Raw genomic sequence first — 11,169 nt, forward strand, 5'->3', positions numbered from 1 at the left:
TCCCGCCTGTCAGCCCAGGCGTTCAGGCCGGCCTGGCCGGGCGGACTTTGCTCATCTCAAAGGAATAAGCCTTTGCCCTCCTCCGGTCCCTGCAGCCTGCCAAGTTTTCCAGGAGAGACGTTTAGAAACTGCTGTGTAGGCAGCTTGAGGCAGGACTTTTGTGGCCCTTCCTGAGGCGCTTTCTGTGTGGCTCTTTTACAGAAATTCGGTGGCTCCTGTTTGAGAGTCCTTATGGCAAAATGCGGGAGTGGGAAAGGCCTGTGGTGTGGATGAGGGCCACATGCCATATAGGAACGCGTATGTGCAGTCAGCTGTCCGCGTTACATAAGTGCTTCGGTGCATAAATTTAGAGTGCGTAGTACTCGGAATCTTAAGGTGGCTCCTGTAAAATGGGTTGCGGCCACTTGGGGCCTTGCACGGTCCGATTCTAACAATTTCCACATCTGCATTTACTTGGCTGCTTTCGGGACAGAATTTGCAACTTCCATCTTAATGCCAGTAATTCTGCGTGCGCTTGAGTGTAGTTAAGCAGCAGTTAGTCTTCAGCTAAAGCTTTTCTCCAGTTTTTGTGTCACTGGCCATCCTTCCACCCCCAAGCCCTTCTCTGCAGGACACTGTAATGGTGATTTTATTTAGGTATTTGTCCCCTATCTAGCGTTACTGCAGCCTGACTTCTCCCAAATGAGGGGGGATGATGGACGAGCATAAGTAGAAACTTCAGTTCTCCTATAACCGGTTGTGTGTGTGGAACTCTTCACCTCACAAGTGGAATAATTGAAACCTGAGCATGTTTCATAATTCGAGTTACGTAGGTTGAAAGTAGAGGAAAAAGGCTTTGGAGCTGGGTAAGAAAAGAAAAAATTCAGGTGTGTAAATGAAACACTAATTGGTTTTAATTTTGTCTTGATCCTTCAGGCGTTTTTGTCATTCAGTGCATCAGTATTTTTATTTCTCATTAATGTATCATAAGTGAGTAAGATTTTTGCACGACCTAGATGATGGCTGGCTCAGAGGCTGTACCAGTCACTTGTGCATAGTTTGTCACTATGTTTGCATTGGTTTGTATTTTAAGAACAGATTTCTTTAAAAATCATTTTTGGGGGGGGGTGTCCTTTTTTTAACTACCAGCCTGTCACAAATATTATGAAAGGATCAGAAAACCTCTATTTCAGAAGAAGCTTAATGTTTACATAGTTCTAAAAGTTTCCCCCTTAATGCCTCCAGTTGGTGTAGAGGCAGCTAACATGGTTCTGGGGCAGTTTTACACAGTCCTGACATTTTTAGTGCTGTCTTTGTTTCTAAACTACTTTTCTTGCTATCACTGATTACTATGGAAGCTTTTTCTTGTCCTGTGTTAGTTCATTCTTCAGAATATACTGAAATAGGCACACTAGCCTATTCTTATTTTCAAAATCACCCACCAGAGTAAAGGGATAACAGTTGGTTTTGTTATAGTCCTAATTTTGCAGCTGTGCTTTACTTGCCTTTTTTTTTTCTTTTCAGTTGTGCATGTACCTGTTTGAACAGAGAACTCCTGCATATCACATCCAGCAACAGAAGCTGGTGGGTTTTGTCTTTGGCGAATCAGCTGAATTGTAAACCACCCACATACTTGCATGCTAATTAGGTTAAAAAATTGTGGCTTGGCTTATGGTATTACAGTTATGTTAATTTAGAGTTCCCTCTGTTACTGAAACCTTAAAAAGTGGCTGTTTAGCAGTGATCTATAAATAGATTTGTCAGCGATTGAACATACTTGACTTTCATGTAGTAAATTAAGTAAAAAACAGTAGGAGGAACAAAACCCAGGTTCTGTTGGAGAGGATGTTTGAAGATTGAGATCTCTCTCCAACAGAGGACTCTTTAAGGAAATGTTTCTGTTTAGTCACTTGAGAGTTGATTTAAAACAGCCTTTAATGACATGTTTGAAGCTATTGAGTGAAGATGAGTTGGCCTATTTAATCGTGATTTGTGTTTTGTAACAGTGTTACAGCGTTAGGATGCGAAAGCTATGTCTGCTTGCCAAACCAAAAGAGTACGTGGGGGAAGCTGAGAAACAAGAATTATTTGAGGAAATGGTTCTTTCTAGTTCTGTCGTGTTTGGTCAGTAGATGGCTTGCATCTACAAATACTAGTATAATGCTGTTTGTCTTCTCTGTGTTTCTGTTGATTTGTTTTTTTAGTGGCAGATGCGGCATTCAAAGCAATCCCATTGTCCTGAATGGGACGACAGGAAGAGCTGGGATGAAAGGAAGCACAGTAGCAGCCGTAAACGCAGGAAAAGGTCCCAGAGCAGTGGACAAGAAAGCAAGCACTATAAGCCAAATCACATTTCAGAAAGGTACAAGATTCTGAATTGAGTAGCGTGACTGTTTCTTACCGCGTCTAAAATGAATACGTTTTCAGGATGAGAGTTTGAGTGCCCAGAGCTGGCAGTTCCTTAAGGTCTGGCTCGCTTATGAGAAGCTGAAGAGTCAGGTGGTTTTGTTAACAGTACCTGAATCAGTAAATAGAAATTCTGTAATAAAACCAAGTAAATGTTCCTGGTTTGTTCCGCTGTTGTCAGTTGCATATTGGCATGGAATGCATTCAGTAGGAAATCTCAAGTTAAAAGTATGCCTCTTTATTTGTTTCATGTGAACAAAAGTAAGAGAAGGTTTGTTTAATCGTTTAATACAATGGTAAGTATGAGTTTCTCTTACTAAGTTGGAGGTGGTTTATTTTTTCTTCCATGTCGCTTTCCCTGGAAAGATGTGGGTTTTGTTGGGGGTTTTTGTTTTTGTTTTTTTTTCTTTGAGAATAAAATTCTATGGAAGTATTGTAAGAGCACGTACTCATGCTTACGAAATGCTGGAAGAGGTAGATGTACAGCAATATGGGGCTCTCCGCCTCGGCTGCTTGCTTAAGGTTTTTCTTCTGTGCGGAAGATCCTTGATCCAGACACTCTGAGGTTTTTAATGTTTAATGCAGAGCACTAAGAACAGTGATCCTTCTCCTGGTCCCCAGGTTTTATTTTTCATTTAGCGCTCTGAGCTTTGGAAGCGCAGGAGGAGATGACTGCTGTATTGTGTTATCCTCTGACGTTGGAGATTGCATAGAGTTGCTCAGTACATTTTAGGAAGTGTTTCTTCTTTTGGAGTCCGGGTTTCTTATTTACTGTGCATACTGTGGATGGATTCTATAATGTTCGTGGATGGCTGCTGTGTATTTGAGACTGACGATGTTGTTAGATTCCTAATAAAGTAACATCAAAAGCTCCACTGTTTTTGGGGAGGGAGTCAATTAAGAAAACATTCTTGGTGTAAAGACTGTGTAAGTGTAACTCAGCTGAAGTCACTTATCTTGTTGGAACCTCAAGTTTTTGAAGTGGAGAACATTCACTTAAAATATATTTTCAGTCATTATTTGGACGATAGAGCCATAAATGAAAGAGACCATCATGACCGGAGATATGTTGAGGAATACAGAAATAACTTCTGTGAAGTATATGACCACAGGCATTATCACAGAGACTATGAAAAGAGTCACCATCATCACTATAGCAAATCCTCTGGTCGGAGCAGGAAAAGTAGTCATAAAAGGAAGCATAAGAGACATCATTGCTCCAGTCACCAATCGCATTCGGTATGAGTAATTTTTAACTTATTATTAATCAATTAGTGGTAATAGACTACTTAAGTGAGTGCTAGAACTTCAGTTCCAGATTACAGTACTTTAAGAAATACTGTATTGTTTAAAAAGGGTTTGTAGTTGAGTCCACATGTGGGCGTATGAATGTTCTTAGTGAGACGTTGGGGTGATGTATTGGGTGGGAGGTGGGATTATCACCAGTACTAGTTATACAGTGGGAAAGTAGGTGGCCAGTAGGTAAGATCACTGGGATTAATCTGAAGAATGTTATCTCGAAATTGAAGGTGGTTAAATAGCCTATTTCAAAGTACTGTTATCACTTTTTAGTTTTATAGCATAGTGAACTACGTGTTTTCAGATAGACTGTGAGATGTCATAGCTTCTGTTACTGAAAGTAATTGAATTGGCATGCCTTTTTAATGTAAGCTTAATTGAGAGCATGAAACGTGCATGTCTGGTAAATTGATAAGAACAATTCTACACCTGATTCCAGAAAACTTTGATCAAGCATGTGCCTGGCTAATGGCAGCTAATGTCTTGGGGAAGATGGGATAAGTTTGCTGCCAGCCTTTGAAGGCATGCTCTCTGAGTTGCTCGTTATTGGCATAATGCCCACTGATGCATCTTTAGCTCCAGGTGTTTTATGTGACATCCCTGCAGTAGAAACAGCGAGGTGTCTTAGCTTATACGCTGCGAATTAAGGGCTTCCGAGTAATTTTTCTTCTCTCTTAACATGAGGGAAGTAAAATTACTTGGTAGTTTTATATTTAGATTACATAAAGTGTGTGTTTTAAAAATAGAAACATTTCACCTGACTGTAAGCTTAGATATGTAAATATACAGTTTTCTGCTATTTGCTAGCAAAGTGTTAGAAATAGCGATGTTGCAGTCTTAATCTGTCTTCAATTAAGCCACTGTTTGAGAGACAAAATTGTGTTGTTTTTTTCTGTTGTTTTATCACTTTAAGTATTTATCTGAAAATCTGTTCCTTGCCATGTTTTTCTTCTGTAACATAAACTGTGCCCTGTGAATTTCTGGGGACTGAATTTGAAATTGCTCCTGCCAACTGTTCGTGGCCTGGTGTGTAACTGAATGCCTGAATATCTCCCCGCTGAATGAATTGCGTATTCTGCCCTGAATTCACTCTGATATATTGATTGGCTGGACGATCTTGGTGCCGTTTCCAGAAGAGTCACCGAAGGAAAAGATCCAGGAGTGTAGAGGATGATGAGGAGGGTCACCTGATCTGTGAAAGTGGAGACGTTCTAAGAGCAAGATGTATAGAACATTTTTCAACACTTTTTAAAAAACTTTTCAGCAAAAAATCTGTTTAGAATAGTATGTCAGAGGAGGGGGGCTAAAGAAATCTTCATTGCTCTTTTGTTCTGTTTTTTTTTTTTTGTGCTCTTTTGTTTATTTTGCATATCTTCTTTTCTGTAGAATTTAAATACTGTGTTCAGAAAGTTCCAATTAGTAAATGAACTTGAATCTTGAGATTAGATAGTTTTTTTTGGCTAACTGTTTTCATGACACCTGTCCAATAAAATAATGCATTCAGATGCTGAGATTTAAAGTAATTATGCTTTTGTAATGGCACATTTTTAAATCTACATTAATAATATTTGTTCTTGTTTGAGTGGTTGCAGAATTCTAACTTGTGTTTGTTCTTTTTAGATGAAATTGTTGCAACTTTAGGAGAAGGAGCTTTTGGAAAAGTAGTGGAGTGCATAGATCACGATATGTAAGTGTTGATTACCTTTATAAGCGGATGTCATGACAAAAGGCGCTATTTAGCGCCGAAATTAGAGCTCGGGCATTTTCTTGAAGAGAAAGTCACAGTTCAGATAGTGTTGCAGTATACTGAAGACATAAATTGCAGTGGTTTTGAGAACTACCTTGTAAGTGCATTTGTGAGGCTATTCAGGTGGTACTACATCTGTCCCTGATTGTTTTTAAGGTTGTTCTGTCATCTCTTCCAATATTATGAATGTTTGTTTCCTCTGTTGCTCTGTGAAAGGCCTTGCATGGTATTGCCTTTATACCAGATGGTATATAGAGGAATACTTTTGGTTATTTTATTTTCCTCTAAGCTTTTGAGAATCTGTAACAATAATCTTCCCTAACCACATTTGTCTTGGGTAATACCTGCATAGAGAGTTTCTTTCAAAAATAAACCTTTTTATATCTATACTTTTTTTTTCTATAAGAGCTGCATAGCCACATGGTGCAAACTACTAATTACTGAATAGATGTCATCTGCCCTTTTTGAAGGGGAGAACTATGGCTTCATTATCTTTCTCTGTTGGTTCTACAAATGCTCTTGCCCTAACTAGGGATTGCATGTGTGTGTAAAGAGTACAGAATTGAATTGGGAAATAATAAGACTGAGAAGTAGGTTGTGTAGCGTATACTGTGAGTGCTTGACGAAGGAAAAGATCAGTATTGCGTGTCTTTATAAAACCAGTTCTGGTGAAGTTCAGTGAGCTTAAGTCACATTCCCCTAATTTGACTCATAATTCTCTGACCTTTAATCTTCTGTGATTCTTTTATTAAAATCAAGCTGCTTTGGGGTTGTAGGTATTTAACAGGAATAATTGATTCAGTTTGTGATGCTTTACTTTCTTTTAAAGGAGAGGAATGCATGTAGCAGTTAAAATTGTGAAAAATGTTGGTAGATACCGGGAGGCAGCCCGTTCAGAAATACAGGTGTTGGAACACTTGAACACCATGGACCCAAGCAGCACTTTGTAAGTATATAGTTAGAATAGTCGGCATACTCAGGAGTTGCAGAAGACGGTAATATTTCAGTAATTGGAGTTTTCATGTGCTTATTTATTTCTTTTTCCTCTTTTTTTAAGCCGCTGTGTCCAGATGCTGGAATGGTTTGATCATCATGGCCATGTTTGCATTGTTTTTGCAGAAGATGGTAATATTTCAGTAATGGGAGTTTTCATGTGCTTATTTCTTTCTTTTTCCTCTTTTTTAAGCCGCTGTGTCCAGATGCTGGAATGGTTTGATCATCATGGCCATGTTTGCATTGTTTTTGAGCTGCTGGGACTTAGTACTTACGACTTTATTAAAGAAAACAGCTTTCTGCCATTTCATATTAATGACATTAGAAATATGGCTTATCAAATTTGCCAATCTATCAACTGTAAGTAAATTTCAATACTTACACCAATTTTTTATTTCTTTAGGAAACAAATGTATTAATAATGGAATACTGTTCTTCTTTCCTCGTAGTTTTACACCATAATAAACTAACTCATACAGATTTAAAGCCTGAAAACATCTTGTTTGTGGAGTCTGATTACATAGTGAAGTACAATGCCAAAATGGTAAGTTTTGTTCTTTTTCTTCCAACTTGAATTGGTTTCCTTTGTCTCCATCTGAACTTTTTCTTAAAACGAAGCTTGCGTAGAGAAGTCAGGTGATAGTTACATTTCCTAGAATGTTTTTTGTGCTCTGAGATTACTAACTTTCTACTAAGCGAGTAAATTTGGTTCAAACTAAACTGTTCCATCCAATCACTAGTTAAGTCCCTTGCTGTTCTGGCACTCCCAAGGAGTGTTGTGTTAATGGCTCTGAACTTAGCCAGTTTTATTCCTTCAAATTTCTTCAGCCATTTGAGTCGCTTTCTTTAAAGCATCCCTGTGTTTTGAGAGGAACGTCACTTCTTTCTGTCTGATTGCCCTGGAGTCTGAAGTGCCTGTCAGTTTTGGATTTTCTGTTTGTCACCAGCATGTGATGCTGATCCCTGGGTAGTTACAGTTGGCATGGGCCTTGGGTAGGACTGTCCTGGGCCACTGTCTTAAATGTAAGAAAACAGTAGGACACAGCGCTAGGATAAGAACTCGTCTGTACGAATCCCTTCTAGCACTGGTAGAGATACAATTTTCTTGTCATGTTGCTGCTCTTTTTTCAGAGTATAAGAACTCCTTAGAGACAAAGCGCAGTGTACGTCAGTACCTCTGGTTTATGTGTAAGGCTTGACTTTTACATTTTTAGAGCTAAAATTATGTGTGTACCAGTGGATACAAAAAGTCCAGAGAGAACAAGGAACTGGAACTTACCGTGAGGTTACCAAAAGAGGAAAGAAGTTCTTCCTGTGGGAAAGGTCTTTGCTCGGCTGTGTTCAGTATTCAGATAAAATCACTTTATCAGCTCCACTTTGGGAGCTTGAGCTGGATAGGAGTTGATGTATTTGAGAAGAGTGTTTTTTCTGTAGGTTTAATTTTGAGCATTCTGTATCAGCTGGTACTTTGAAGATGACGTGAGGAACACCTTTTGCTGAAGCATGCTTTTAAAGACACTAACAAGTAGCACTTTGATTTTCTTGCAGAAGCGAGATGAACGCACTTTAAAAAACACAGACATCAAAGTCGTTGATTTTGGGAGTGCAACTTTTGATGATGAGCATCACAGCACATTAGTGTCGACAAGGCACTATCGAGCTCCTGAGGTTATTTTAGGTCAGTAAAGACTTTAAACCTTCTGACAGTTGTGGTTTGTTGAGGTGCCTTTACTTCATAAACTGGAAGAGTTGCTCATAGAGCTGATGATTCAGTCTCTCACAGGAGGTGATGTTCGAAATTTTGACAGTCTGCAGTGCTAAAAACAGAAGTCCAGACGTGCTCCTTTCCCTCTTTCTCCCTGCAGGGTTTGGGAAGGAGTGTGGAGAGAGAAAATGGGAATCAGTAAATGCATGGAAACAGGGCATATGCTTTGTGGATTACAGCTTTTGAGACTATATTTAAAAGAACTAATAATTAAAAGCAAAAAGAAAACTTAACTTTCCCTGTTTTGCAGCTCTGGGATGGTCGCAGCCTTGTGATGTTTGGAGCATTGGTTGTATTCTAATTGAGTATTACCTTGGATTTACAGTGTTCCAGGTACGTGCGTGAAGGTAAACTGAGCGGTTTTGTTGCAGAGCGCTGATTTGGATCTGTAAATGGCCTGTAACTTACTGTAAGAGGCATAACCTCGCAGGCTCCGTACGTATTGCGTAGATGAGGCCGTTAGGAGAATGGGATGTCCTGGGTCGCTCCTTCAGACTGTGTGAGGTGACCTGTTCTGGCTTCTGGGATGATGAAGCCTGTCTAGAGTGTGAAGGTACAGCTGGAGCTGGAAGGAAAAAACACCCTCGTGCAAAACTTGGTGAATGGGCTCTGCTGTTCGGGGCCCATCTTAACCGTGAGAGTGCTGTATCGCGAGCTGCGCTGCATGGTCTGTTTGCCGTAACTCAGGGTGACAGTGTGTGAAGGTGCTGTGGCAGTACTGCGACAGACATCCTGTGTGTAGATGAGTGTTGTTACCAAGCGGCTGAGGGTAGGCATACGTGACCGAGTGCATTCACTGCTCTTCCCACACAGACCCATGATAGCAAAGAACACTTGGCAATGATGGAAAGGATACTGGGACCTCTGCCAGCTCACATGATCAAGAAATCCAGGTAAGCTCATTATAGGAGGAGTAGTTTGCCTGATACTTTCCTATTAGAAATTTGAAAGTTTCCACTGGTAGCTGTGAGCTTCTGAAGAGCACCAGAGAGACTTCCAGGCTTCGTGTTACCTGTTAGTCTGCTGCAAGAAATTGTGTCGGATTTAGATGAATTGAATACATGACAATAGTCCTGTTCTCTGGTTTTAGTCCAAGTTGCCAGCATCCAAAATACCAGCCTCTCTAAGCAAAACATCTCCTCTTCAGTCTGCTTACCTCTGACAGTAGCTGAGTATGAGGTTCCCAAGGCCTGAGGGCTAAGTTTGGTGTGGTCACCAGAGTAGTGTTAGACACGCGTTGTTCTGTACGATGTGAGAATAAAGCACCTGCTGTCATCAGGCTTGTGTGGAGAGGAAGAAGAGGGTCCTGTCTGCTCACACAGCTGCCAGCCTCTCCCACTGTCCCTTCATATCCCTCTGACATGGGCTTCGGGGATCTTTCTTCCTCAGAGTTGCAGCAGGAGATTCCCACTTCCCTGCAGGCAGAAGCAAGCAGTTCAGGGTTCTCCCCTAACCCCAGTATGTCCCAAACCCAGCGAGCTGATGGCCCGTTCTCTCTCTGACGTGAGTTGTCCTCTTGCCAGCTGCTCTGGATAACCCTGTAACTCGCTGAAGGACGTTTGGGGGTACCCAGGCTGTTAGATAGCTGCCAGCCACCCGCACTCTGTAGGCTACAGATGGGATGTCAGGGCTGATAGATTGACAGGCTCTTTCATTTGTTACTGGCAGGGGAGACCAAGTTCTTCTCTTGCAGCACCTGAAAGCATCCATCTCTAAATCAGTCAGTAATGGAAAATGTGTTTTCAGTGGCTTCTCTGATGGGAATACTGAAGGGCCTGTTTCCTAAATATTGTGACAGTGGGCATCCACAAGCAGCAGGTCTCTGCAGAAATGCTAGCCAGAAGCTGTGTTAGCTCCTGGATGCAGGGGGTATGCAGGAACACTCTGTGGGGTTTCAGAACCTCTTAGAAAAGCATCTGTTGACTTTGGGCACTGATCTTTAATTATTTCTTCGTCACGCAGAAAGCATTATTTTCACCACGACCAGTTGGACTGGGATGAGCACAGCTCTGCAGGCCGATACGTTAGGAGACGCTGTAAGCCCTTAAAGGTAGGAGGCGGTGTTTCCGTTCGCAGGCTGGGTTTGCTGTTGCGAAAGGTGTCTCTCAAATACTTCCCGTTTATTCTTTCAGGAATTCATGCATTGCCAGGACACAGATCATCAGAGTCTGTTCGACCTTGTTCGCAGGATGCTGGAATACGATCCGGCCAAAAGGATTACTCTCGATGAAGCCTTGCAACACCCTTTTTTTGAACCAATAAGTAAATAAGTTCAGTGATGTTTTAATGCTTCTCCCAGGAGATTTCCTAGACTGTGTCAGTCAGCAGAGGTTGCATGCAACTTTTGTAAACCTTAAATTATTTTGTACAGTGGAGTCTGTAAATACCTACCCATGTTTTGTATAACTGTTAACGTTGGCCTTGTTGGGACAGGTGTAGTCTTCTGGGTATCACACTGAGAAATAAAAGTAATTTTCATTTTTGAAATGGTTTCTCGTTGAACCTGAGCCCCTCTCCTTGGGCGGGGGGGTGACTTAGGCACCTGACGTGGGGTAGGGAAGGGGTAAGGGAAGGTTGGCAGGTGGAAGTGTGCCTGACGCCGAGTATCGCTTTGCCGTAGCATCTCAGCCAGGGTTGGGGTTGGTGTGCTCCGAGCAGGGCTCTCGCGGGGGCACCTTGTCCTCGGGTTTTCTGTTTAAACAGCGTGCGTGGCTGGCTCCTGGGTCACCAGAGACCTGTCTGATGCTCTCGCGGTTAAGGTCATTTCTTGTTAGGGTCTGAAGGTACCGGATTTGATGTTTTGGTGCACGGAAGGTCAGTGTTTTCATGATGTGGTTTGTAGGACTCTCCTGCCCCTGGAGAAGAAGGGAGTGAAACGCTCCATCTGTGGCATATTTAAGCCTTTCTCCTGCGATGGTAACAAGATCATCCTCACGTCTTCAAACACCTATTTCTGTGGAGCTTGATCTCTCATTACTGA

The 11,169-nt window shown here is 41.5% G+C and overlaps 1 protein-coding gene across 1 annotated transcript; it reads left to right on the forward strand.

The window, feature by feature from the left end:
* Nucleotides 1-1,502: 1,502 nt before the first annotated feature.
* On the forward strand, nucleotides 1,503-10,671 carry CLK4 (CDC-like kinase 4). Its single transcript, XM_010160173.1, has 13 exons — nucleotides 1,503-1,563; nucleotides 2,184-2,341; nucleotides 3,399-3,624; nucleotides 4,818-4,908; nucleotides 5,305-5,371; nucleotides 6,261-6,377; nucleotides 6,618-6,784; nucleotides 6,874-6,968; nucleotides 7,973-8,102; nucleotides 8,440-8,522; nucleotides 9,003-9,082; nucleotides 10,152-10,239; nucleotides 10,322-10,671. The coding sequence occupies exons 1-13, from the start codon at nucleotides 1,510-1,512 to the stop codon at nucleotides 10,457-10,459; spliced, it is 1,494 nt and encodes a 497-aa protein (XP_010158475.1). The 5' UTR covers nucleotides 1,503-1,509; the 3' UTR covers nucleotides 10,460-10,671.
* Nucleotides 10,672-11,169: the final 498 nt, after the last annotated feature.

This window comes from Eurypyga helias, unplaced genomic scaffold (assembly GCF_000690775.1).
Source record: "Eurypyga helias isolate BGI_N326 unplaced genomic scaffold, ASM69077v1 scaffold8721, whole genome shotgun sequence".
Lineage (NCBI taxonomy): Eukaryota > Metazoa > Chordata > Aves > Eurypygiformes > Eurypygidae > Eurypyga > Eurypyga helias.

Bases quoted from the DNA above. Each gene is read 5' to 3' on its own strand.
- CLK4 (XM_010160173.1), top strand. From the start codon at position 1,510: ATGTACCTGTTTGAACAGAGAACTCCTGCATATCACATCCAGCAACAG. The intron at 2,342-3,398 runs GTACAAGATTCT...ATATATTTTCAG, and splicing joins CCAAATCACATTTCAGAAAG to TCATTATTTGGACGATAGAG. The intron at 10,240-10,321 runs GTAGGAGGCGGT...TTATTCTTTCAG, and splicing joins GACGCTGTAAGCCCTTAAAG to GAATTCATGCATTGCCAGGA.